Below are 27,212 nucleotides of genomic sequence, written 5' to 3' on the forward strand. Positions count from 1 at the left end.
GATGTTGGCTCAGGTCATGATTTCACAGTTCTTGAGTTCGAGCCCCACGTTGGGCTCTGTACTGACAGTGGGGAGCCTACCTGGGATTCTCTCTCTCCTCTCTCTCTCAAGACTAATAAACTTAAAAAATTTTAAATTAAAGCTTAATCTGATGAATAAATTCAGTAAATTCTCCCTCAATAGGGTATAAGTAATGTACCCCAGTACATGCCTTCTTTCCTTCAGCTTGCTCGAATAATGCAAAAGGCTTATATATTTGACTTAAATGGTTGTTTTTCTTTTTTTAAAGTAAGCTCTATGCCTAATGTGGGGCTTAAACTCACAACCCCGAGATCAAAAGTCACATGCTCTACCGACTGAGCCACCCAGTCGGTCAATTATCTTTTCAACAGGTTTTTTTTTGGTTTTTTTAACGTTTATTTATTTTTGAGACAGAGAGAGACAGAGCATGAATGGGGGAGGGTCAGAGAGAGGGAGACACAGAATCTGAAACAGGCTCCGGGCTCTGAGCTGTCAGCATAGGGGCCCGATGCGGGGCTCGAACTCACGGACCGCGAGATCGTGACCTGAGCCGAAGTCGGCGCTCAACCGACTGAGCCACCCAGGCGCCCCTCAACAGTTTTTTTTAAACATAGAATAGCATTGCAAAAAGTAACACATATGTAAGCCTTAATAATATTAGAATACCATTTTAAATACCTGTTTAGAAGTACTATAACTTATTTGTATAAATTATCTTCTCAATGGATATTTAGATTGCTCTATACTTACAACTCTGGGCTGGATATCTCATGTCCATTTAAAGGGGATCAGAATATGCCATCCCAAAATATGCCACTTTGGCATAAGGATTACTTTGAATTGAAGAAATTTCAGGACAGATGCAGAAAAGGCTCCCTGCCCTCCTCCTTCCTACATAAAAGCAGGATATAAATTTCCAATGAGAAAGAGTCCTCCCTGTACCAGGAGAGGGAGAGCCAATGCCAAAGGTGAATCTGTACAAACAAATCTTACTAACAGCAATCCTTATCTTCTATTAGTTCCATATATATAATATATATATATATTTTATATATATATCTTCCATATATATATAATATATATATAATATATATATATATACACTTTCCCACAATTTATTACCCGCACAAGTATGAACCCCTTTTGTCTCGTCACATCTTTCAAATTTATTGCTTTTTGTTTAAACTGGTATATATATATATATAAGCTCTCAGGCCTATTGGCCTCTTTGTGGTTTTTACTTCATTTCTCTGAGGCCCCCCATATACATATGAAATAAACTTTTCCCTCTGTTGATCTGTCTTCTGTCAGTTTAGTTCGTAGGGCCTCAACCACTGAACCTAAGAGAATAGAGGACAAAGTCTTTTTCCTTCCCTACATCATCTTTGTCTACACAACCAGTTATTTCCTCGTACTGAAGTTGCCTGTCACATTTTTTAATTAAAAAAAAATTTTTAATGTTTATTTTTGAGAGAGAGAGAGAGAGAGAGAGAGAGAGCAAGTGGGGGAGGGGCAGGAGAGGGAGACACAGAATCCGAAGCAAGCTCCAGGCTCTGTCTGAGCTGTCAGCACAGAGCTGGATGCAGGGCTCACACGTGACCTGAGCCGAAGCCAGACACTTAACCAACTGAGCCACCCAGGCGCCCCCTCATTTTTGACATCGATACTTACTGTCAAAGTGCACTTAAAAAGACTATAGGCATATTCATGCCTACTATCAAGGTATGTGTATGCATTCTGATGAGCCCAGTTGTTTTCTTAGATCTAAATCCCACTGCTTCACGAAGGCTTCTACTTGTTATTACCATTATTTCTTTTCCTTTAAAAAAAATTTTTTTAATGTTTATTTATTTTTGAGAGAGAGACAGCATGGGAGGGGTAGAGAGAGAGGGAGACACAGAACCTGAAGCACGCTCCGGGCTCTGAGCTGTCAGCACAGAGCCCGACGCGGGGCTTGAACTCACGAGCTGTGAGATCATGACCTGAGCCGAAATCAGCTGCCCAATCGACTGAGCCACCCAGGCGCCCCATTTCTTTTCCTTTTGCGAAATTCTTTCTACTTTGGGTCTGCAGCACTTTGTAGCTGAGTACTTACTTCACTGTTCTCTTGTCAATTCGTTAAAAAAATAAGGAAAGGAAGAAAGAAAGTGGGGTGGGAGATAAAAAATATAGAAATTCCAGCTTTTATTAGTGCCTGGTCCTATGCAAAGCAGTAGAGATGCAAATATAAATTAGACCAAGTCACCACCTTCCAAGAACTCAGAGTCCAGTGGGCATTTAAACCTTGCTGTTAAATACATCTTGTGAGTAGTGGGGTGGGAGAAGGATTTAAAACATGGGTATAATTAGTCTTCCTGCTTACAGTCTGACAGAACAGCATTGGCATGGTAAATGGTATCCGTTCATGAGTCTCTGGCACTAAATAATGAGAGAGGTGCTCAAATATACATTCCTTCTAGTAATGGGGGTCTGCAATTACGAAAGCAGAGTAAAATTCTCAACTCAAAGTACCACTTCTTACTCATCCCAGTAGCTGTAGCATTTGACCTACATAGAAAGTCAGGGAATGTCTGCTGAATGCTGGAGGAATGAATAAATGCAAGCTGAACCAAGACTACTTACTATCTGCAAGGAAAAGCTGAAATTTTAAGTATTGACAATCTCCCCACATCTAAGGAGGGCAGATTCTCCTGAAGGTGCCTTTGTTTTGATGATGGAGAGGGGAAGTTTGGGAGAGGGTGACAGGGAATAAAAGGTCCTCTGTTATAATTGTAAAGAAAAATCCAGGGACACAGCTGGGAAGGGGTTAGGAGGAGTTCATGAGAGCAGAGCATGGTTTGGAGACCTATGGAGAGATGTGGCAGCTGCAAAAGGAAACTGGTGGTGGTGGTGGGGATATGTTTTAAGATTTTTAGAAAGTCTGCTGTGTGATTTGTGATGTAACTCCCTCCCCCCATCTCCCCAGGAGAATATGTTAAAAAAAAAAAGCAAAACTCTTTTGTGTCTTTGGAGTCTGGTCAGGACTTGTCTTTTGAATGCGGGAAGGCATCAAATCAGGCTCAAGGGTGGACACAGGCTGAGAATGGAGAGAGTAAGGGAGACCCAGGGTCATTCATGTTTACAGGCAGCTTGTCTGCTCGAGGTTCATGCAATTGGTTGGCCACGGAGGAGAGGGGTGAACACAAAAGAGTTGTGGGATTACAGAGGTGGAGAGGAGCCGGGATGATTTAATCTGGCTCCAGAAAGGGTGAATTATGGGGAAATCGTAATTCTCAGTCCCTTTGCTCAGTCTATTGCCGGGCACCTAACAGGAGCAAGGAATGTATTTGCTGATTGATGGGATCCTACGGGATAAAGGAGGGGACGCTTACGGCAATTGGGTGAGTCAGAGATTATTGCCCCCGTTGCAGAGATGAAAGCAATACAGCCTGAAGGTGGCTCCACCCAAGCCTCCCAAAAGTCCGAGTGGAGGAAACGCCTTAGTTCCCACTCGCACAAATCTCACACCCCCCCTCCCACGGCAGTTTGCGCCTGGCAGCACCCCAACCCCGCCCCCTCTCACCCCACACTTCCCGATTCCGCTCCGCCCTACCCGCGAGTACTTCCGGTCTCCAGCACCGGAAGCCGCGACCCAGAGCGGTGGGGCGGTAAGTCCACGGCGCGAGGGCCCACGGAAGAAGTCCTTGGGCGGGGCAGTGGCGGGTCCAGGTGGTGGCGGGCCATTATTTCTCGGGTCACTACCGGACATCACGCGGCAGCGAAGTTCCCTCGGAAAGGTCTAAGGCGCCGGTAGAGAATGACATTACTTCCGGAGCATGTGCGGGCAGGAAAAGGCCGGAAGTGGCTCCAGCCCCACTTGGTGGCGAGGAGGAGTCAAGGAGGGTCTTCTCGGTGTTGCCGGATTTATCTCTGGAGTACCTGGGAGTTTTAGGAGAGAGGGTGTGTGAATAAAGAGTAGCAAGTAAAAATACAGGACGTGCAGTTAAAATTTAATTTCAAATAGGTAACTTTTTTTTTAGTGTAGGTATGCCTCAAATATTGTATGGAACATACTTGTATTTTAAAAATCCCTAATTGAGGGGCACCTGGGTGACTCCGTCAGTTAAGCGTAGGACTCTTGATTTCAGCTCAGGTCATGATCTCAGGATGGTGAGATTGAGCTCCCTGGTCAGGCTCTGCTGATAGGGCAGAGCCTGCTTGGGATTCTCCATCTCTCTGCCCCTCCCCTGCTCATTCTCTCTTTATCTCTTTTTCTCAAAAAAAAAAAAAAAGAAAGAAAGAAAGATCTGATTTATTTGAAATTCAAATACATCTTATATTTTAACTGGCAACCTTTGCCTTGAACACCCCTCTCCCCCTCCCTCCCCCGAGCTCTGGTGTACTGTGGCAAGGCCTGTGTCCATCTGGGAAAGAGGTACAAAGTTCATGCAGGCTGTCAGGCTATTGCTAGATTCTAAGCCACTTTTGGTTCCTAGCCTAATGGGCCATCCCCAGGGGCTTCCTGGCAAAAATTGAGCCCATTTTTCAGAGTCCATATGTCAGCACCCTCTGTGTTCCTTTTAATGCTGGAGTCAGGCAGCATTGGTCTTATGGGAAAGCTGAGAACCATGCTGGCTAAGTGGCTGAGGACCACACATTGTTAGGTCTTTTGAGTGTGGGATAAAGTGGGGCTCAGGTTTTCTGTGTTAACAGTGGGCAGCTTCAGAGAGACCAAGGATGTCAAGGGGAAAGCGTTAATCTTCTCATCCCACCTCTCATTTTGTATGTGAGGTCCAGTGAGAGAAAAGGAATTGTCTCTTTGGTAGAGCTGAAGCCTGATTCCCAGCCTCCTTCCCCTGTTCTGTGCATACTTGTGCAGTCAGCTGGCAGCATTTATGGTGGGCATTGTTAAAGCAGATGCCTCTTTTAGAGATGAGCTCTTTGGGGCTTTATTGTCCCTGAATTCCTTTACAGCTTCCTGACCTTCACCCTGAGGCTACTTTAGCGTTTACCTTGCCCAGTGGGGAAAATGACTGGCCTCAGTTCTGGAAGCCTGGCCTTTCCTGCTCCAGACACTCGGCTCTCACTCCTGTAGGTGGTGTGACCCAAGACTTGTCTTGTTAGGTCAGAGTGAAAGGCATGTTCTTAGCAGAGGTGGGTCTAGCTAGCCAAGTAGGTGGAAGGGTGTCCTTTTTTGTCCTGCAGTGTGGGCCCCAAGGTATATGGCCTTATTGTGGTGTCTAGGGACTTATCTGAGGTTCCATCATGAGCCAGTCTTTGCTGCCATTTCTCGCTTGAACCCAAACCTTTTGCTGGACTGGCCTTGAGCACTGGGATTCCTCAGGCTGTGTGTCCTGAGGATGTGCTCTGGGTCTGCCTGTCAGTGCTCCTGTGAGCCTACAGCCTCCCCACACAGACCTAGGCTTCCCAGACCAGATCCATGAGCTAATGAAATTGAGCAGGTTACAGGTCATCAGGCTCAGGGTCAGTTGGTGGGACAGCCGGCAGCCTCTTGGCAACAGAAGTGGTAAACAGGCAAGGAAGGAGTGCCAGAAAGGGGTGTTGCTCCTGGACGAGGGCTTAGAAGTGAAGGGGGTGGAAAAGGGGTGGGGCGGGAGCCCAATGAGAGGAATTGCTCCCTCTATGAATGATTAACTCTCAGCCGAAGCGGGTGGCCTAGGGGAGGGCTCGGCTAACAGGACCTTTGGACCCGGGGCAGAGTGTCCAGAGGGCCAGAGTAGAGCCTGCAGAAGAGAAGGACATGGTAGGTGGCGGGCTTGGGCTCCGAGAACTGGAGTTAGATGAGGCAGCTGAGGGCCTCAGAAAGTCTTGGACTGGCAGATGGCCCATTGCAGCAGCCACTGTGAGGTCCAGCGGCCCCAAGCCCTCAGAGAGGTAGCTGTGGTGGTGGTGGTGGGGGTGACTCTGGTCTTGCAGCGGCCTTACTGGTGCTTTCTTCCCCCTAGGCAGCCATGGGTGCCAGGTGGTGCTGAGAACAGTGGGGCATGGCTGCAGTTCTGCAGGTCCTGCCCTGCTTGGCCCGAGCCCCCTTGCGCCCACTCCTCTTGGGTGGCGCAGTGGTCCGGCTGGCCAGTGGCATGGCCCTCGCGGAGCAGGCACGGCAGCTGTTTGAGAGCGCTGTGGGTGCCGTGCTTCCAGGCCCCATGCTGCACCGGGCACTGTCCTTGGATCCTGGTGGTGGGCAGCTGAAGGTACGGGACCGGAGCTTTCAGCTGCGGCAAAACCTCTACCTGGTGGGCTTTGGCAAGGCTGTGCTGGGCATGGCAGCTGCAGCTGAGGAGCTACTGGGCCAGCATCTCGTGCAGGGTGTGATCAGCGTTCCCAAGGGGATCCGTGCTGCCATGGAGCATGCTGGCAAACAGTAAGGAGCCTTGGGGGGCTGCTGCCCACTGTCCATCGGGCGGGGAAGCTAAGCCAAACTCAGGCCCCATTGGGCCTCCCTCCCTCACCAGCATCCCTTTCCTTCTGGGTCTAGATTGGCTCCAGGATGGGTGCCAGTTGGCATCCTTCACCTGTACAGCTGGGAAATCAGGTGGAAGGAGAGGAACTCACCCCATCTCTTGCTGTCTGTTCTGTCTCTTCAGGGAGATGCTGCTGAAGCCACACAGCTGTGTCCAGGTATTTGAGGGCGCAGAGGACAACCTCCCAGACCGTGATGCACTCCGGGCCGCACTGGCCATCCGGCAGCTGGCTGAAAGCCTCACAGCTGACGATCTACTGCTTGTGCTCATCTCAGGTATGGGTGCCAGGTTGGCTCATTCAGGACAGTTTGGGGGATGGTGGTGGTGGTTCCAAATACCAGGTCTGTGAGAGATGGTTGGTCTGAGCCCTCGGGGTCACAAGAGCAAGGGAGGCAGTAAGGAACCTGGATGGCTGACCCCCAGGTGGCCCTGGGTATTGTATCTGGCCTCCCCGGAGCTGTGGGGTCCTCCCCTGACTGACCCTGTTGGGTGACCGTGAGGGGGTACATAGGGAACATCTAACTCAGGGTGTTGCAGGGAAAATGTCCCTGCTGTTGCTGCTCTCTTGCCAATGTGATCTGGGGCTAGAACCCAGGTCTCTAGCTCCCACGGAGCCCCTCCTTGGTCTCACTGTCTCCTCCTGGATGAGGGGCAGCCCCTATTCCAAGTTCTTATGGAATAGTTCTTTTAGTGCCTGCTGGGACCTAGGCTACCCTAAGGCAGGGCACAGCCTCAGGGGCCCAGGGTGTGGTGACTGTACACACGGTCACTGCATGTCCACACGGGGGCACCCTAACCCCACCTTTCCAGCATCCCCTTCCCTAATGTGGGCACTGCCTGCCTGCTTCCCTGAGTGGGGAGGTTCCTTTGCAGTTCTGTCCCATCTTCCCAACTTCTTCACTGTCTCTGCAGGTGGGGGCTCAGCCTTGCTGCCAGCCCCTATCCCACCCGTCACACTGGAGGAAAAGCAGACACTCACCAAACTGCTGGCGGCCCGTGGAGCCAACATCCAGGAGCTGAACACAATCCGGAAGGCCTTGTCCCAGCTCAAGGGTGGGGGGCTGGCTCAGGCTGCCTACCCTGCCCAGGTACATGGGTTGCTTCTACCCCAGGCAGCCCTGGGCTGGAGGAGCCCACATGCACCAGGGAGATGAAAGCCTAGAACAACAGACAGATTGGCAGGGGCCTGGTGTGGGAGTCCACAGGGCTAGCTGAGAGGGGCCTCAGAGAGGAATGGGGGGGGGGTCCAAGTGGCCACATGTTCTACAAACCCCCTTGAGAGGGGTTAGAAGTGGGTAAGAAAATGCACTGGGCAGTGTGAGGGTGTGTGGATACATGGTAGGGGGCGTGTGGTGGTTTATCCTCAGTGGCTGTAGGGTGAGGGCCAGGAGGGACTGAGCCTTGCTTCTGCGACCCCACCCCAGGTGGTGAGCCTGATTCTGTCAGACGTGGTGGGGGACCCTGTGGAGGTGATCGCCAGCGGCCCCACTGTGGCTAGCGTCCACAACGTGCAAGATTGCCTGCACATCCTCAATCGCTACGGCCTTCGTGCTGCCCTGCCACGTTCCGTGAAGACTGTGCTGGCTCGGGCTGACTCTGACCCTCATGGGCCACACACCTGTGGTCACGTACTCAACGTGATCATTGGCTCCAACGCGCTGGCGCTGGCCGAGGCCCAGCGGCAGGCTGAGGCGCTGGGGTACCAGGCTGTGGTGCTGAGTGCAGCCATGCAGGGCGATGTGGAAAGTATAGCCCGGTTCTACGGGTTGCTCGCCCAGGTGGCTGGAACCCGCCTCACTCTGGCTGGGGCTGGAGCCTCTGCAGAGGAGGGTGAACAACTCCGTGAGCTGGCAGCTGAGCTCCAGCTCCCAGACCTGCAGCTGAAGGAGGCTCTGGAGGCTGTGGTGAGGGCCAGGGGCCCCGTCTGCCTGCTGGCTGGTGGTGAGCCCACAGTGCAATTGCAGGGCTCAGGAAAGGGTGGCCGGAACCAGGAACTGGCCCTGCGTGTTGGAGTAGAGCTGGGACGACAGCCACTGGGGCCTGTAGATGTGCTGTTTTTAAGTGGCGGCACCGATGGGCAGGATGGGCCCACAGAGGCTGCTGGGGCCTGGGTCATGCCTGAGCTGGCCAGCCAGGCTGCCGCTGAGGGCCTGGACGTGGCCACCTTCCTATCTCACAATGACTCACATACCTTCTTCCGTTGCTTTCGTGGTGGGGTGCACCTGCTGCACACAGGGCTGACTGGCACCAATGTCATGGACACCCACCTTCTGTTCCTGCGGCCACGGTGATGGTATAGGTTGTGTTTTAGGAGTACAGAGGAGGCCTACAGGACAGCATCCTGGAGCCGACCAGGCCTCACCAGGCCTTAGGGTTCCTTCTTTTCTTGGCCCAGGCTGCTTGGTTGGCCCTTATACCTCACACCCATGGCTTCTGCTCTGTGTTCATTCCTCCAACCGGACTGGCAGATGGGGGCTCTCTTCTCCCTACTTTCTGCTGTGACAGATAGCAGGTATCTCTGAGGACTGGGATGAGCCCCTTAGCCAGTTTGCTGTTCCCAGTCTTCTCCCCACCCACCCCCAGGCAGCCCCTCTGCTGAGCTCTTGAGTGTCCTTTCTGTGGGGTAAAGCAAGGACTGTAAATAAAAAGAGCCACACTATGGGTTCTCCATGTGTTTTCCCTCTGAGCGAAGACTCACCCAGAACTGCTGGGAAGGGGAGTGGGATCAGCCTGCAGCCCCAGCGCTAAAACCCTACAGGAGTTCCCCACACCCTGCTCTGCAGGGTATACTCAGCACTTGCTTCACTTAAACAGGAGCCTAGGAAGGTTGAGCCTGGCTTCTGACACATTCAATGGGGACAAGCAGAGAGGGAGGACAGGCCTAAGGACTGCAGACTGTGGGGTCTGAAAGCAACTGGCCACCTATCCAACTGTGACTCCCCTGTGGCCTCCCTGTTGCAGTCTCCAGCTTCTGCTTGCTGTGTGCCTTGCTGGGTGAATGCTTACTGTCCACTAAGTCTGTCCTTCCCTTCTGTGTTTGGAAAACCCTTAGGCACAGACCACACCTTCTTTGGTTGATCTGCCCTTTGTTTACCCACGGGCTACTCTCAGCCACATAGGATTCTGGACCTTGTTTTCTTGTGTCAGGCCCATTTTTCCAGGTGGAACATCCCAGTTCCTTTAGCTGCTCCTCTGGAACCCAGTGCCAGCCTTGGAGTGGTGGTCTCCAGCGCTGAGATAGTGGGTCAGAGTACTGATGGGATCCAGCAGCCCACCTGGCCATTCTCCTGTTACAGTTGGCCAGGGAAGAGGTCAGTGGGGGTGGGGGTAGGGAGAGCAACAGAGGAAAGGTTCCCTTGGCTAGGCTAGCAGCTACCTCTCTTTGGGCCCCTTTGCTCAGGATCCGAGCCCTCGCTGGCCGCCCCCGCCGTGCGCCACGGCTCCAATCCCTATATGAGTGAGCAGTAGAATCACATAGGAATAAAAAGCCATAGAGAACAGCGAGGCCTGGGGCTGCTCCTGCTGGCCCCCTCGTCCACCCCAGCTATCCCTTCCTGTCTAAGGGTGTGAGGGGCTCTGGGCCAAGGCTGGCATGCTCTCCCCCTGGGAAGAGCCTCCCTTACCCACTTGGGCTCTGGACAGCCCAGCTTGCAGACTGTTCATGACCTGGGGACAAGGTGAAGTCAACAATGTGAGCCAGGCTCTGGAGGCCAGGGAGGCTTAGGGAAGAGGGGAGTTTGCACCCCTCTGTGATGCAGGGCACCGTTTCCTTTCCTTCTATATTGGCATGGAGTTCCCACTGACTGGGGGGAGGGGGGATGTCATAGTCTAGGGAATGTTGCCCCCACGTGGCAATGCCTGTGCCCTGTTGCTCCTCTGGTAACCTCTAGATATGCCCTGTCTGTGTCAATCCTTGCCTATGCGGACATGACTGTTGGTGCTGGGTGTCAAGTTCCAGGCAAGAGCAGGATAGGAGGGCAGGGCCTTGTCTGCCTTGTCCACAGCATGTGTGTATGTGTGTGTGTGTGTGTTGGCATGTGAGCACACAGATGTGGGTGGCCGGGGATAGGGATGTGCTGCTTTGTACACTAGGTCTCTTGCATGCCTGCTGAGGGGTTTGGGTGTGGGTGGGGTCTCACCGGAGGTCTCTCCTGTGCTGCTTTGGCCCTTGCCCTACACCTATGTTTGTGGGGGCTGGGAGGCCAGGGGCTGGATTGGGCCTGGCCCATTAGATTTGCTCATTTGGTATCCCCAAGATGAGAAAAGATCTACTTGGCCTCAATCTAGATGCAAATACGAGATAAACGCTGTATGGTGACTGTTCAATAGGACTTAACTATTTGCTCCATAAATTTCAGTTATGGGTCATAATTGCTCCCATCCTGTGGTTCTTTGCTTCTGTCTGTCCTGGCTCAGGTTCCTCTTGCCCTTGTGCCCACCTCATTTCCATTCCCAGCTGGAGGCACTTGCTATGTAGGGTGCCCCCCTCCCCCACTGCTGCCACCTTTATAGGCCCTTTCATTCCCTGTACTTGGCATGAACTGAAAACAGCTGGGCAGTGCACCTGGACAGCCCTTAGGTATCAGCTAGCCCAAATCCCTTTGTTTTATAGTTGGAGAAACAGAGAGGGAAGGTGGCTTGTCTGGGGCTGCACAGCAAGTCTGCCACAGAACCAGAAGGAAAGCCTGGTCAGGACCTGCTTGCCCACTCACAGGGGCTCAGAGACCCTGGGGCCCAGAGAGAGCTCAGCCAGAGTCAGGGATCCACTCTTGCTTCCTTGCTGCTTCTCAAGGGCTTGCGGATGGTGACATGACTACCCTTGGGAACCATAAAACAGATTCGTCAGTCCCTTCCTGGTGCAGATTCCACATTCCACTGCGGGTACAATTTGGTAGAAAACCACATGCAGTTGGGTGATGGGCTTCTACACAGGTGTGCGTGTGCATTCATATGCATATCCATATGTGTGTGTGGGGGGGGACACGTGTGGGCACGTGTGTGTCCAGCTCAACCCACAGCCAGTTCCTGAACGGGCCTCTGAGTCATGCTCTGCTCCACCCTAGGGTGAGGACACAGTTTGGTGTGGTTACCTACTGGAGATCTGGTCAAGCAAGGAGGCCATAAAGGCTGGCAGAGGCCAATTGGCAAAGGGCCTTGTGTGCCTGGCTGGCTGAAAGGTTGGACTTCACATTGACAGTGGTGGCAAGCCTCATGGGGATTTTGGCAAGGAGCGATGCTGGGAGGCTGTTTCATGACAGATGCTGAGGCCTTCCTTACTGCAGGGGTGGGGGATGCCTGGGGATGTGCAGGGAGGTGGAGGAGGTGCCACAGGTGAGGGAGAGGTGCATCCTCTCAGTAAGGCCTTGGTGCTCACTGACTGAGGCCCTCTGGCACTGGGCTGGCACTCACAGGGGCTGGTATTTGAGTTTTAAATGGCTTCTGGGGTGTACAGTGCCCTGAGAGGTCACAGAACCAATGTATGGTGGCGGGGGGTGGGGCGGTCAGCTGAGGCTAGAGTAAGCTGACCCAGCCTGGGAGAGAGCCCCCTTGTGTCTCAGAAAAAAAATGGAGAGGTCAGTCCGATCCCTCTGGATCTGGAGCACGTGTGAGGGACATGATGAGGCGGTGGGGCAGATTGCGGTGGGGGAGACCTGGCTTCACTGCAGGCTAGGAGTCCCTAGCTGAGTGAGAGGATTTGGGGTGTGCTAGGGGAGAGCAGGGGGTGTGTAGGGGTGGGGGGATACTGACAGACCACTCAGGGTAAAGCCAATGGCTTAGGCAGGCCACTGCATGAGAGTGGGGTCACAGAGCTGTGGTGAGCTGAGTCCAGGCCAGGAAGAGTGGCCTTTCTTCCTGAGACAGGGATGACTGCTCTCTGGGTAATCACTGGGACCAGTCCTGGGGCTTTGTTCTCCTACTTCCCCTGGCTTGGGTTGCCCTTGAGACTGTAGAGGCTGGATGGGTTGGGCTATGGAGGACCACCTGGGCCCTTGATACTTGATGGCCATAGTTCTGATTCCACCTCTCTGTACATGTTGGTCCATCTGGGGTTGTTGCCTGCTCAGATGAGGAGGCTCTGGCTAGGGAAGAGGGCAAGGGAGAGTTAACTCCTGGAAACAAGTACCCCATCTGACCAGTCCTAGGGGGACAAATACCACTGGCAGCTCTGCCTTATGGGTCACTACCCCCCACAATCTTGTCCACTGCTGACTCCTTGAGGGTTCAGGCAGCTGTAGGACCTGGCTCTGCCCTGGCCAGATAGCCAGAGGCTGGACCCCCAGGATGCATCCCACTGCGGAGATCCACCCCCTGGCCCCTGCATACTCCCAGCCTTTCCTGTCTCCTCTGGCAGCCAGCAGAGCCACCCTGCTGGCCTCTCTGGAGAAGTGTGAGCAACACACTCTGTCCCCGTGTAGCTCTGCCTTTCCATCCCTAGCTCCAGCTGAGAAGGGGGCGGGGCCCCGGCAGTGGCTTCTGCCCCCTCCATCCACTCCCACCCACCTGCCCAGCTTCAGGGTCTCTGGATCTCCTGGTAGCCCTGGGTCATCTCCAATAATTGCACTTGTAGTCTCACGAAAGAGCCAGGGCTCTGTCTCCACCTATTCTCTTCCTCCCCCTGCCCCCCACTTTCCTCCCTGTCCAGTTCAGGAAGCTGACCGCAGGAACATCTCTGGGCTCTGGCCTGAATCCCTACTGCTCGCTACCGTGGGTGAAGCCATCCTGGGGTTCCTATTTTGAGGGAGTTGGTCAGAGACCCCTAGCAGAGGGAGAAGTGCCCCTCCCCACATGTATCTCTGTGGGTCTGGTGGTCAGGAGCATGGGGTGAAAACAGCCAGACTGTGGCAGGGGGCAGATCTCTCCTTCTCTGCCCACACCCCCCACCTGGGCAGTGGGAGCAGCCCAGCACATCCCTGACCAGCAACCAAAACCCCAGCAGGGACAGACACTTCAAGGGTCACAGCCCTGTGGGCAACCTCACAGCCACAGCCCTGCCAGAGGCAGGGTTCAGAGCCCTGGACTCCAGGACTGGGCATACACTCGAACCTTCAGGAGTGGCTACTCCGGGCAGACCAGCCCCCGCCCACCCAATCAGGCCCCCCTGCGCGTCCCCCTCAGCCCAAGGCCACTGGCAGAAGCCAGGCACCAGGTCAGGGAAAGAGCCTGCCAGCTCCCGAGCAGCTTTGCCCCTGGCAACCAACTGGCTGCCCCTCTGCCCTCGGGTCCTGCTGACCGCCAGGGCATCAGGCACTCCAACTGCTGTGCCCGCTGCCCCTGGCCGGGAGGCGCCACACCGGACTGCCGGCGTCCCCACCTGCCCGCCCCCCAAAGCTCTGGCTGCCGCGCCCGGCGGCGTCCCGGCTCCCCGCTCACCTCGGTGGCGGTGGCGCTGTCTCCGCACCAGAGGCACTGCAGTGTGGGAACTGTCCCGAGGAGCCAGTTCTCCGCTGAAACAAAGAGGTGGGGGAGAGAGAGGGGGGCAGCGGGAGAGGGAGAGGGTGAGTGAGCGGGAAGGAGCGGAGGCTGGAGGGGAAGAGAGAAGGGAGAGGGTGAGGGAGGAGTCGGGAGGGAGGGGAACGCAGGGAGATCGCGCCTGACTCCCGGGACTGTAGGGCCGGCGCTGAGGGGAGAGGAAGTGGGGAGGGGACCCAAAGGGGAGAGATTGTTCGAGGGGCCGCGCAGTGAGGGGCGTGGGCCAGAGAGGGAGCCGGGTGACAGGCAGGACTGCGGGCGGCTGCGGGCTGGGGGCTGGGCCGGGTGGGGTGGGCAGGGGGCCCCACCCGTCCTCTGCCTGCTCTGGCACTTGGGTGGGCAAAGGCCACGAAGAGGAATGGGAGGGAGAGGTGGGCCGACAGGCGAGGGCTAAGGCGCTGGGCTGGTGGGTGGGCTGGCTGGGAGGACGGGGCCTGGGGACAAAGGCGGGAGAAGAACAAAGGTGTCCGAGTGGAGGAATCAGCCCCTGCTGACCTCTGGGTGCCGCAGTCCTGAGCGTCCTGGACAGAGTCTCCTGAATGGAGGGCAGGTCCACTCTGGGGCGGTCCAGGCTCTGAAGTGGCAGCCTGAGGTCAAGGGAAGAGGGGATGGGCTATGAGAGTGGGCAGGGCCCCTTCCTTCTGAGAGAGTTCTGAACACAGCGGCTGCAGGGACTGACCACATATCAGGATGACCGTGTTGCTGTCTCTTCGCGGGAGGGGATGGTTGATGGGGTCTGAAGCTTGGCCTGAGAGCCGGGTGGGACAAGTCCCCTTTTAGGGAAAAGCATTTGGGATTTGGGGATGCAGGGGAGGTGGAGGGGTGGTGGGCACCGTGGGGGAAGGGGAGGGATGGGGATGAAGGGTGTGGGGAGCTGGAGACATTTCGGGGATGAGGCCGGGCAGGTCCAGAGCTCTGCCCCTCAACAAGCCCATCAGCAGCAAAGGCCTCCCTCTGCACACCCCACAGTTCTGCCAGGGACGGGAGAGGATAATGAGCCACTTCCCTTCTAAGCACTGCTGTGACAGGCAAGGGCACCAGGGAGGCTAGTATGGGCTGCTCAGGCACAAGTCTGTGATAGTGCTGCAGCGGGGCAGGGAAGGCCGGCTGGCCTTAACCAGAGCTGTCCCATCCCTCTCTGGTCCTGGGTACGGTGCCCTGGGCTGGCCCAGTCTCCTTTCATGCCCAGAGGCACAGAATGCCCTCCTAAGCCTTCTGACCAAAAGAAGTTCCTCTTCTTGTCCCACTGGAGACTCCTTATAGAAATTCCAGAGCACTTTCATTCTCTGGAGAGCAGGAGAAGGGGAGAGAGCCGTGGGCTGGCCTGATGCTATGACTGGAAGAGAGGAAGACACTCAGCACCCCCCCCCCATCCCACCCTGCACGGAAAGGGTGAGAGCTACATGCCCCTTAGTCTCTGCATAGCCCTACTCCCTACCACCACCTCAGGGAAGCCCACCTAGCCCCACCAAGCAGGGCCGCATCAACCCAGCTGCCACTGGTCTAGCTACACCTTCCAGTAGCCTGGAATCTAGAGAAAGGAAAGAATCTTCCTCCCCCCTTTTCCTCTCTCCCTCCCTTCCTTCCATCCTTTGTTCCCTCCTTCCACTTTTTATTTAGAAATAATTTCAAACTTACAGAAAAGTTGTCAAAATAAGAATAGTCTAAGACGCATATACCCTTTTTGGCCATATGCAACTATTGTTAATATTTTGCTTCACTTTCTTTCTGTATGTATTTGCCCTCTCTCTCTCTCTCTCTCTCTCTCTCTCTCTCTCTCTCTCTCTCTGTGTGTGTGTGTGTGTGTGTATGTGTGTGTGTATAAGAAAGAGAGAAAGAGATCATAATTTTTTTCTTGACCATTTGAGAGTAAAGTTACAGGCATGATGGCTGAAAGGATGGTTTCCTATCTATTTCTGGCTCCTGGAGCCAGTCTGAGGAAGCCCAGGCCACATTGTGTGGAGTGAATGAAGGTCTGGAACAGGCAAGGAATGAGCGGACATCACCTACTAGGAGCTCGAGGCCTGGAGAACTGGAGGCCCTTGGCCAAGGCCACCTGAGAGTCTGGCTGGTCCAGGGCTAGGCACCACTCATTTTCTGCTCCTTCGGCCTGAGAAGCAGGGAGCCATTGCCCACCAGAGCAAGCCTGTGGTGTCTGCTGGGTGTGGAGCTGCAGCATATGTCTGTGGAGCTGGCAGGAGGCAGGTGGGGTAAAGCTGGGAGAGCAGGGATGCCCACGCTGTGGCAGCTGGGCACACTCAGGAGATGGGCTTGAGAAGCCCATCCTGGCTCTCAGGGAGTGGAGAAGCCACTCCCTGGCTTGAGAAGCCTCAGCTGCTGGAGGCCCTAGCCCCAGGCCCAGTGCCACGGCTTTGAATTCTTGCCTTTGGACCCTCTCCACAGCCCCATGAGGCACAGGGCAGGGATAGGGGCCCCCACTTGATAGCTGATCAATGCTAATTGGCTTAGATAGGGCAGAATGGGGGCCTTGGTCATGCAATGGTCTCTGACACAGGGCTGGCATTCCTTCTGTCCCCCAGTGCCCTCACATGGGTTGGAGTTCCATGTGGAGCTGTCCTTCAGATGACTTCTCTCTTATCCCTCCTAACCCCCATCTGAAGGTTATGGTTAAGTGTGGCATTTAAAAATCACATGGTGAGGGGCGCCTGGGTGGCTCAGTCAGTTAAGCATCTGACAGTTGATTTCGGCTCAGGTCATGATCTTAAGGTTTGGTTCATGAGTTCGAGCCCTGCGTCGGGTTCTATACTCATGGAGCCCGCTTGGGATTGGCTCTCTCCCTCCTTCTCTGCCCCTCCTCCACTTGTCCTCTTGTTCTTTCTCTCTTTCTCTCTCTCTCAAAATAAATAAGTAAACTTAAAAAAAAAATCACATGGTGAGGGACACCTGGCTGGCTCAGTTGGTGGAGCATGTGACTCTTGATCTCGGGGTCATGAGTTCAAGCCTCATGTTGGGTGTAGAGCTTACTTTAAAAAAAAAAAAAAAACAACAACTAAAACCTCTTGTATCAAGTACAATAAAATGAAATGAAATGAATGTCATAATAATAAACTTATAAATTTGGGGGGGGGGGGAAATCACATGGTGAAAGATGATCTGAGCTCTGAAGCCCTGATTTCCTCTCCCTTACAGGTGAATTCCTCTTCCTCCATGAAGCCCTCCAGACTTCCTTAGATCTTCCCACATCACACGACTTCTGGGGAATGCCAGCCCTGTTTGTTCCTTTACTGGTTCACACTGGTGCTGTATCAGGGCCTAGGGCTTTGCTCTGTCATCAGCCTCTCTCCTTCCTGCTGCCCCAGGCCAGGCATATAACTGATGCCCCATAGATGGATGGCAGTGGCATGGTTAGTCCTGCCAGGATATTGATTCTCTCTGATGCCCCTGTGCCCACCGTCTGAGAGTCCACAGGCTCTGGGCTGGCTGAGGTGGTGGTGGGGTTGGGCAAGGGGATCTACCCGAGAGAGGGAAAAGGCTTGTTTAAGGCTAAGCCTGTTAGGGCAACGGCAGGCCTCTGGCTTGGATCTCCGACCACCTATTTAGCACCTTGTGCTTCTTCCCCTGGAGCACGGGCAAGCCTGTCCGGGGTGGAGGCTAAGGGTGCTCCCCAAACCCTTGGGTGATTGCAGGACCTGTAGAACCAAGGGAAGAAATGCATCCCCTACCTCTGTTACCCCCAGCCCACCCATGTGAAAGCCCAGGGTATACCAGCCTCCTCTCCCCCTGCCCATCCCCCAAAGAGATTTCTGCCAATTAGCACATACGCTATTTACTTAATTAGGGTAATGACATAATTAGTGTAAGTTGGGCTCCATCACATGGCTTCAACATGCAATTAGGAGCCGTCAGCGGGAGGCGACATTGTGGAAAAACTCATTCAATTTTGGTTCCAGCATGGAGGCCAGAGCAGCTGCCTCTGCTTGGGAGGCAGGCAGGCAGCAGCCACTGTGTGTGTGGGGTGACTGTAGGCAGCCACAGATAGCATAGGACAGGAGAGTCAGCAGGGGTGGGGGTGGGGGGGGCAGAACGGCAGTTGCCAGGGTTGAGGGTGTCCCTGGCCAACCCTGCCTCTCCCATCGCTTACAGATGCTGTCACCCCCAGAACCCCAGGGCAGGGCAGGGGCTCTGGCTTGGCTGGGGTGACTGAGACTGGGAGCCTGAGCAATCCAGGCCCCTTTGCCCCTAAGATGCCACCCTTAGCAGGATGTGTCTTCTCTCTTCAGGGCTTTGCTGCTCACAGGAGCCACCGTCTCATATCCACTGGCCTGGTGGCTGCTCATGGTGGCCCTATGAGGCCACAGACTGGAAGGACTGGAATGACTACTATTATCCTCATTGGACTAGTAGGGAAACTGAGGCTCAGAGCAAGTGAGGTGGTAGAGCCAATCATGGCAGCGCTGACCCTAAGAGGCAGTCCAGCATGGCTGGAGACTTCTCAAACCCAGGCAGATCACCCTCAGCCTCAGGGAGGTCTCCTTCTCCATAGGCTCCTTTTTCTGAGAGGGGGCAGAGAATCATAGGGGTCCCCAGACTGCTGCTCCCTCAGCCTCCCCTCCCTTGCACAAGGCTGGGAGGCAGGGAGACCATCCATGGCTTTCCCTTCCCCTTAGTGAGCCTCCCAGCTTTCCTGGGCAGTGGGAGCAGGGAAGTGAGGGAAGATAGGAGGCAGTGCCACCATTGTGCCAGTAGGGAAACTGAGGCTCTGGGGCCACCAAGAGGAACCTAAATCAGGCCTCAGCAATCCTATTCCCTGCCTGGCTCAGTCACCTGGGCTATCCTCTCCCCCAGGCATCAGTTTCCCTGTGTGAAAGGAGACATGGTCTCACACATCCTGGGACTGTCCAGAACCCCCCCAGGAAGGTGGGGCCCACCTTGACATCTATTTAACCTCCTTCTAAATTATGTCATCATAGCTGTCCCTCCCCTTTATGTCCCACCTGGGCCCTGCCTAGTGGTCGGGGCCCCTGGGGAGACAGCTCTGACTGGCAATTCTGCCTGTTCCAGGCTGGGCTTCCTGCCCTTCTGAACTGGGGAATCCCTGGGCTCTGGGGGCCATCTTAGACTCTCCCAATCAGTGGTGCCCCATCTTATAGGTGATACCCCCAGATGGCTGGATTCTGCTGTTATCTGACCTCCTCCCTAGGTGTACAGCAGTGTGGTCAGAGTGGGGCTGACTTGTTTGCTAATTGCTGACTATGGACCAAACACCTTGGGCCTGGCTACTGGGGCAGGGATGGGAAGGGATGGGCAGACAGAGGTGAGGGTAACTACGTCCAGGGGATTATGACCTCAGAGTTCAGACAGACTCAGGCCTAAGGAGTGTCCTCCAAAGGGTAGGCAAAGATAAGTGCCAGGAAGAGCCAAGACTAAGGGCCACACTGAGTAGAGATCTGACCCTCTCCTTCTGGTCAGGAAGAGCAGCACCTGCCAGGCCTGGGGGAGGCAAGGCTTTCAGTCCACAGAAGATGTACTTCAGGTACCAGTGTGAGTAGAGGCTGGGAGGCCAGAGTAGGTGAGGGGATGCCATCCTCAGGCATGAGGTATTCGGGTGGGCTCTGGGGAGCTGGAGGAAGGGGCTGGGGACTCTGGCTGTTTGTGGGAGGGTCAAGGAATTCTCTTAACATCCATTCAACAAAAAGACCCCTTCACGTGTTAGGCATATGGTGTTCTAGGCTGGGAATTCAGTAGGGACCAAGGCAGATGCAATCCCTGCCCTCTGGAGCCTATACTTCAGTTGTGAGAGACAGGAACAGTATCATGCAAGTGTGATGCAGAAGATCCTACTGCTCAGAGTGTGGTGCTAGGGCTGGGGGACACGTTAGGCTATAGGGCCAGGGAAGGCTACAGTGACATTTAAGCCAAGATCTTAGGGATCCAGAGATTTGGGGAAGAGCATTCTTAGGCAGATGAGCAGCAAGTGCAAAGTCCCTGAGGCATTGAAGAACAATTCACATAACTGGGGCAAGGAAAAGAGAAGAAAGGAGGTGGATGAGATCAGGGAGGCAGGCAGGCCCCTACAGCTCAGGCTGAGGCCCATGGACTTATTCTGTGTGTGATGGGAAGTCGTTAAAGGGTTTAAACTGGGAACTGATTTTTAAAAATCACCGTGGCAGCAGTGTGAAGGCTGGAAGACTAGGGCACGGCTGTCCAGATGGTAGAGGATGACGGCCGGGACTGGGGTGTTTGCTGGGAGGGGGCAGGAAGATGGCACCTGGGATGTGGTTTGGAAGCAGGGCCAACAGGACTCCTGATGGTTGGCTGTGGGGTGCCAAGGTTGTCAGGGCAGCTCTTCGGTTCCTGGCTTGAGCACATGAGCCAATGGCGTGGCCATTTTCCGAAGAGGGGAATAGTGGGAAGAACTGGTTAGTGAGAGGTAGATCGAGTGCTGGATAGGGCTGGAGGCACCAAGGAGGTAGTTGTTAGGTTTAAGTCTGGAGTTCCAGAGACAAAGGGAGCTGACTCATCTTTAGCAGAGACACAAGAACCAAGGTTCCCATCCAGCCCCAGGAGCCCAGAGATTCAAATGAGCCAACCATCTGGAAGCCCCCAGAAGGACCAAAGCAGGGGCCAGCTGGGAAGGACCCTGCTTTCAATGCCTCCTTCATATCTGCCAGGTGAGCCAAGACCACCTCAGCTCACCCCAAGGCTGCAGAAGTAAGCCGATTCCACAAAGTTGGCTTTTCTGAGCCAAGGTCCAAATGGGCTGGATGGTGTTGCCCTGGAAACCCTGGAGGCCAGCTGTCCAGGTGATCCTCTGCCCTCCCCTACCAGGCCTGGTGTGGGAGGGGCTAGAGCCCACCCTTACAGGACTCCACCATGGCTTAAAATGCTCCTTCAGAGTGTCTGGGACTACTCACCTCTAACACCACGAGTTAGCTGTGTGTCCTCAAGTAAGCCGCTGACATCTCTGGGCATCGGCCTCCCCACTGGAGGCAGTTGGAGGAGTAATTCCCTTCAGCCTCAGCTGAGGCAGGGCAGCCAGAATGATGGGGCTGGGGGGAGGGGCACTGTCCCTACACATGTGGCCCATGGCCCCTGCCTCACTCCCCTGTCCAGACTCTCAGTTCCTTGGGGCCCACTCATGGCAGACGGGCATCACTCCTGGGTATCCCTTCTGCAGGGAGAGGAGGTGGCTGCTACTACCAAAGCCATCCTCCAGGTCCCTCGCTCCTCCATGCCAAGCACATTAGGGGATAATTAAGTAAAAATAGGCCTTCCGACCAGTGTAGCTCATTAAGGCCTAATTAAGTTAATTAGTTCCAGGTGTGGATGGCGAGGCTCAAGTGAGGCGACGGCTGTTTGCTGTAATTGCATTTTCGCCGCAGCAGCGGTGGCGGTGGTAACTGTGGTGGCAAAGGCGGTGGCTTCCTCTGAGGCCTGGAAGCCCGCCAGGGAGGTCGGGGAGGGGTCTGGAGCCAAGCAGGCCTGGACCACCCACAGAGAGCTGTAGAGCCAGAGGTTCCAGGTCAGCAGGGCCCAGGGAAACCTGCACTCTCTGCAGGGGTGGTGGGAGGCTGGGGGAGCCAGGGGAAGGGGGAGTACAAGGCCACCAACAGGCATCCTCCCCGCTGGCTGAGAGTGGCGGGTGCAGGTGCATCGTGGCTTGTCCTTTGGATTCCCTCACACCCATGGTGGTCCCCAGGAAGACTGGCAAAGGGCTTTGCTAAAGGGGAATGTGTGACTCCGAGGCGGTGGTGAGACCTATAGGAATCCACCTAAATCACCCCCTCCGTTTGGCTCGAGTCTCTAACTCCTGTTCCTTTCTGCTGCAGGTGTGTGGCTCTGAGACCCTCTCTTTGCGGTTCAAGGCAGGAGTGGGGCCACACAAGTCTGGGGTCTCTGCAGGGGACCTGCTGGCCTCATCAGTCTCCTGCCCCAGACGTCTCCCCAAACCCACTTCCTGCCGCAGCTTCAGGACTCACCTGTGTAGGACAGCCCTCCCAGCCTTGGTTGATGAGGGAGCATGGGGCAAGCTGACGGCAAATACAGGCTGACAGCATGCTGCCCCCCACCCCGGCCCCCTCTACCGGGGGGAATATGTGTGATATTCCTTGGACACTCCTGGCTACCCAAGAACAAAGGAAAGGGGTTTAGGTATTTGCCATGGTGATGTGGGAAACTAAGGCAAATGAAAAATTAAATTCCCTTATGCCTACAGCCCATTGACAGGTCCTTGAAACCAGCAGAGTGACCTCCCTCTAGGAGCTCAGCTGCCTCAAGGATGACACTTTGCTGGGGGCAAAAGAGAATCTTAGCTTAACATTATCCCAACCTCGAGGATCCTGTAAGTCTACTGTATCTCAACTGCCCCAATATATGCTGGCAATCATACTCCAAGCTTATGGCCCCCAGTATACATCTGAAGGGTCTCATGACTGAGGTTTTATTAAACGGTAATAAATGGTGTTTCCCTAGCAACAGCTAGCCCCTCAAAGTCCCGGAAACCTTGCTTCCAAAATTTCTTGGAGACTTACTCTATCCCTGACTGACCCCCTCCCAACCTGAGGGTATAATGATGAGTTACCCATCATGACCCCAGTGCAGCTCTCCCTGTCCTGTCCCCATGCTTTAATAAAATTACCTTTTTGCACCAAGGGCGTTTTCAAGAATTCCAAACCCCATGAATCCCCGATCACCCCAAAACTTCATCATTGGTCACATCCCCTTCATTCATCCGTTTGTTGCTCACTAGGTATCTCCTCTGTGCCAGGCAGCAGAGCCAGGGCTAGAGACACAAGGCTGGGTGGGCTAGATTGGACCCTGGCCCACGGCACCTTTGGTCTCTCTGAGGAGGCAGACATACTAATCGCCCTGGCCACATGGTTTTGTGACGGCTAGTGGAGCACGGGCGTGCTTACTCCCAACCCAGGAGGAAAGATGTCTGAGCTGCAATGAATATGATCCAGGAGAGGCGGGGGTCAGGTACCTGGGGTGTGCCAGAAGCTAAAAGGGCCTCCTTTTGGTGGGAGGGAGTGTAGAGAGTGAGGGGCCAGATCTGGGGGGGCCATGGAAGGGTCTGAGCAGGGCTTCGGGGTAGGAAAGGAACTGGTAACTCTTAGCTGGTGGCTGGGAGGCCAGGGAGGAGTGGCTGGACTTGAGGGAGGTTTGGGGATGGAAAGGGTTGGTCGTGGTGCACTGGTTGGCTGTAGGGGTGGGGAAAGAAGAGCCCGGACCCCCTGAGGAGGGGCTTTGGGAGTGGGCTTGGGTTCTGAGACCCCACAGGGTTGGGACTAGGGTGAGGCAAGTGAAGTGCCTAGGATGCAAAATTGGGGGTATTCACTCCCGGCCTTGTGTCCCCATCTGTGCCCCGTCCCTCTGAAATTTCTCACTAAGAATGTGGAAGCCACCTCTAGGGAGGAGCAAGGAGGATAATTCTGGACAGGGTGTCTCCTTCTGTCCTTAATTTTTTTTTAAAAGTATATAAACATTTTTTTAAATGTTTATTTATTTTTGAGAGGGGGAGAGGCAGAGGCAGAGAGAGAGAGAGAGAGAGAGAGAGAGAGAGAGGGACAGAGGATCAGAAGCAGGTCCTGTGCTGACAGCAGACAGCCTGATGCGGGGCTGGAAACCATGAACCGTAAGAGAGAGATCATGACCTGAGCCTAAATCGAAGCTTAACCAACTGAGCCACCCAGGCACCCCTCCCCCCTTTAATCCCTACTTGGGAGATGCTGCCTTCTCTGCACCCTCCAGAGCTGGGGTGGGCCTGGGATTGACCCCTTAGGATATTATATCCTCTGGACAGCTACTCCATTTCCATTCTGATGCAGGATGACAAGTGCCCCATCCGGCTTCTTCCTGCATGCCACTTATGACAGGGAGCTCCCTGCCACCTGGGCACCCAGTCCCCTGGCTCCAGCCATTATAAAATATGTTTCACCCTGAGCCCCCAAACCTGGGGATTTGCGGTGTCTTCTACCCAGTAGTGGCCTCAGCTCTGCCTCTGACTTTCCCACCCCTCTGGTGGGTCTGCTGATCCCCTTTCCCAAGACAGCTTAACATCTCTGAGCTTCAGTATCCCTGTAAAAGGGGAAACCATACTAGTCACCACCTTCTAGGGCTGGTGTGAGGATTCATGGCCTGATGTGCATAAACCTCACGACACACACCAATTCCTCAATAATGGGTCACTAACTGATAACAACCGTGAATAACTACATGGGTGGACACTGTCCTCCTCCTGGTGTGGGCTGCCCAGTGATGTAGCCTCAGCCTAGGCCCCAGAACTCACCTGTTGGCCTCAGGTAGCAGGCTCTACTGTGTCCCTCTCACATCCAACACAGACACAGGGCTAATCCCAGAGGACGATGTTCATGGGGAAGAGGGAGTAACACTTTCACGAGATGACCAAGTGGTGCTGAGTTATGGGCCTGCCCTGCTGGTGTGAATTGGCTCTCTGCTCAGTGTTCACTCCAGCTGCAGGAGCAGCCCTGGTGCCTCCTCTCCTGCCCCCTTCTCCTCAAGTCTCTCAGGGGGATGGGTGGTGGCTGAGAAGGAGGGATGCAGACCTACCCTGTCTGCCAATAGGCATCTCTGGGGCACATCACTAGACCCTGTCGTGTCTTTGGGGCTGTCCTGGTGGAGGGGGTCTCTCCTCAGCCTGAGGCGCCTGCACAGCCCGGGGTCCCACAGAGGGGGCAGTCCCAGCAGAAGCTCATTCCTAATAGGCGCAGTTGTGTGGATCGTCACCAGACTCCTGCCATGAGACTGCGGTGTGGGGAGCCTGGGGCAGGAATCCCTGACTCCCCTGAAGAATCAGAAAAGCCAGCCCGGGACAGAAGGACAAGTGGTGCTGTAGCCTAGTCCCTAAAGCCATCCTGTGACCCTCCTTCTGTGCTGTCTCATTCCAGGAGCTGTGTCCACAGCCGGCTCCTGCCCCCAGGCTCTCTGCTTCTGCTCCAGGGTTGGTTCCCGGTTGAAAGTCAGAGCTTGTCAGACCGCAGTGATCATGCTCACCAGCTCTTGGTGACCCAGGAGCTCTGGATTCCTGTCTGAGGGGCAAGAGCACCACTGAGGAGGAACTAAGGGTGCAAAGGTCCAGAGCAGCGAGGGTGGATGCAGGGATGCCAAGTCCTGGGTAGGCCGGGGGTGATTCTGGGGGAGCAGGGGATGTGGGGTGTGTGTGGGGCTGGCGAGGAGCCGGCTTTGTGCTGAGGGGGCCTTGTTCATTTTCACCCTGGCTTCAGGAGGGAGGGTTCACTGAAGGTTCGTAGACCTCACTTGTTTTTACAGACTGGGGGCTCAAAGAAAAGGGATGTGCCCAAAGTCACATAGCAGGTGGGACCTGGGCCACCACAGCCTGCTCCCACTCCTGCCAAATCCTGGTGACTAGGTTCCTCTCTATGGGGTATGTCAGAGGAGGGACTACCTAACCTCCGGGGTTCAATTTTATTTGGTTTAGGGGCCTGCCTTGGGGTCCTGCATCCCCAGGAGGTCTTGCTTTTTGTGGCCTGATGTAGGCCAAGGCCCAGGTTTGCTCTGTGCCTTAGTTTCCCAAGTCATACAGGGGAGTTCACAAAGTGAGATTTGGCCTGTACTCTTTGCCTCTTCTCACAGTGCACAGGGGAGATGGGTGGTCCACAGCTCTGGGCAGAGAGGGGACAGGAGTGCCTGGGGCCCAGGTCACCTCCAGGCCTGTAGATCCAGCTCTGAGGGTGTGGTCAGCAGCCAGGAGAGGAGGCTGCAGGGGCTGGTGGCCAGAAAAGCCCAGGGTTTCTGGTATCTGGTGTTCTTTAACCTGCCCTCCAGCCCCCTCTGCCTTGGGTTCATGGCTTCACCCCCCCTGAGTGCATCCTGAGGCAAGGCTCTCCCCACCCCTGCTAATTATGGCTGGTCACAAAAGCTGGACCGTGACCAGACAAAGGGATAGGGATGAAAGTGCTGGTTGTCATGGCAACCTGGAGGGTTGCTGAGACCCAGGGGAGGGGCTTGGCTGTGTGCCTGAGCCCAGGCATCTGGATGACCTCTGAGCATAAGCCAGGGTGGCCCAGGGGCTCATACGGATTCCCCCTCTTGTTCTGGGCCCACCAGAACTGGACGTACAATGGCAACTTCACCCCCTCCATGGCAACACCTGCTCCCTGGGCCTCTCCCAGTGGCCCCATTATCCTGCACCTGCTGCCCCCGTCCCACACCTGCTCCCCAGTCCAGGCGCCCTTCCCAAGGTCCTCTCTGCCTATCCCCAGGCCCAGCTGCCTGCTCTGAGGGCCAGCCAAGAGGGGCTGTGGAATCAGGAAGGGTCCCAGGGAGGGCCCTGGACAAGGGCAGAGGGTCCAGCTACCAAGCCAGTTCTGCCTGATCAGCAGTGCACGTGCTCATGACAAGACCTCCTTCAGGGCCTCAGTCTCCTCACCCGTAAAATGGGAACAGCCATTCCTGCCCTCAGGGCCTACCGAGAGTAAGTTTATTTCTGCTTGGAAGGAGATCTGAGACCAGGATGTCGCCAGAGCTGGGTCAGGGTAGACAGTGAGGTTGGAAAGAGAAGAGAGAAGGGGTCGTCTTGGGTCATATTCTCAGGGCCATCTCTGTTAGACCACTTGGAGACCTGAATGTCTTCCTGTCAGCTTGGAGGGTCACAGTTTGGAGCCAGAGAGGACATTTTCCAGGGGACCCTCAGGGTAGAGGGGATCTGGGCAGGAACCCCATCAGTACCAGGTTCTTGAGTGGCCTGTCAGGAGTACTAAGGGACACCCCTCTGCATCAGGGAGAGTGCATACTCCCAGAGAATGGCCTGAGGGGTCTCTGGTGATCCAGTAGTTCAATTCAGGTCAGGAAACTGAAATCCTAGGAGCTGTAGTTTCTGGCTGTCTGGTATCCCACCACCAGAGAGTGGAATGGAGGGACAAGAGAGCAGGAGGCGTGGCTCGCCAATGCCCCAACTGCTCCTGGAAAGGGATGGGGATTCCCATGGCGACTGGTTTTTGTCCTGTGGCTCACATTCTAGAGGTTCCCTACACCCTATGGGACAGCCCCAGTTTCTCCTCATACTTGGCTGTAAACTTGGAGGCCCTTCCCTTCTTGCCACCTCGGTTTGCCCACCTGGAGTGTGGGAGCAGATTGTCAAGGAGGCAGTCAGCTCCAGCTGCTGCCCCAGCTGTTTGAAGGCTCCCTAGCCATCCTGGCCACTGATGGCCGCCCCATCTCTCTAGTGAGGAATTTCCTCCCTTGAACAAAGTATCCTTACTGACCTGTCTGGAATTTTTCTTTCTTTCTTTCTTTCTTTCTTTCTTTCTTTCTTTCTTT

General features: G+C 54.8%; 1 protein-coding gene and 1 long non-coding RNA gene across 3 annotated transcripts; both read left to right on the forward strand.

Moving 5' to 3' along the window:
- Positions 1–3,412: 3,412 nt before the first annotated feature.
- GLYCTK (glycerate kinase) lies at positions 3,413–9,141 on the forward strand. Of its 2 annotated transcripts, none has more exons than XM_049640616.1 (5): positions 3,413–5,764; positions 5,967–6,382; positions 6,606–6,757; positions 7,395–7,570; positions 7,907–9,141. In XM_049640616.1, exons 2-5 carry the CDS (start codon positions 6,006–6,008, stop codon positions 8,771–8,773), a joined length of 1,572 nt encoding a protein of 523 aa, XP_049496573.1. In that variant the 5' UTR covers positions 3,413–5,764; positions 5,967–6,005; the 3' UTR covers positions 8,774–9,141. The 2 variants fall into 2 exon arrangements, with proteins under 2 accessions (XP_049496573.1, XP_049496572.1); XM_049640615.1 differs by having other exon boundaries at positions 3,413–3,668.
- A 5,635-nt stretch (positions 9,142–14,776) lies between these two features.
- Positions 14,777–22,579, forward strand: LOC125929442 (uncharacterized). The gene is made up of 2 exons (XR_007459863.1): positions 14,777–19,454; positions 20,441–22,579. It is a non-coding gene; the product is annotated as an uncharacterized LOC125929442 (long non-coding RNA).
- Positions 22,580–27,212: the final 4,633 nt, after the last annotated feature.

Source organism: Panthera uncia, chromosome A2, assembly GCF_023721935.1.
Source record: "Panthera uncia isolate 11264 chromosome A2, Puncia_PCG_1.0, whole genome shotgun sequence".
In the NCBI taxonomy this organism is placed as follows: domain Eukaryota; kingdom Metazoa; phylum Chordata; class Mammalia; order Carnivora; family Felidae; genus Panthera; species Panthera uncia.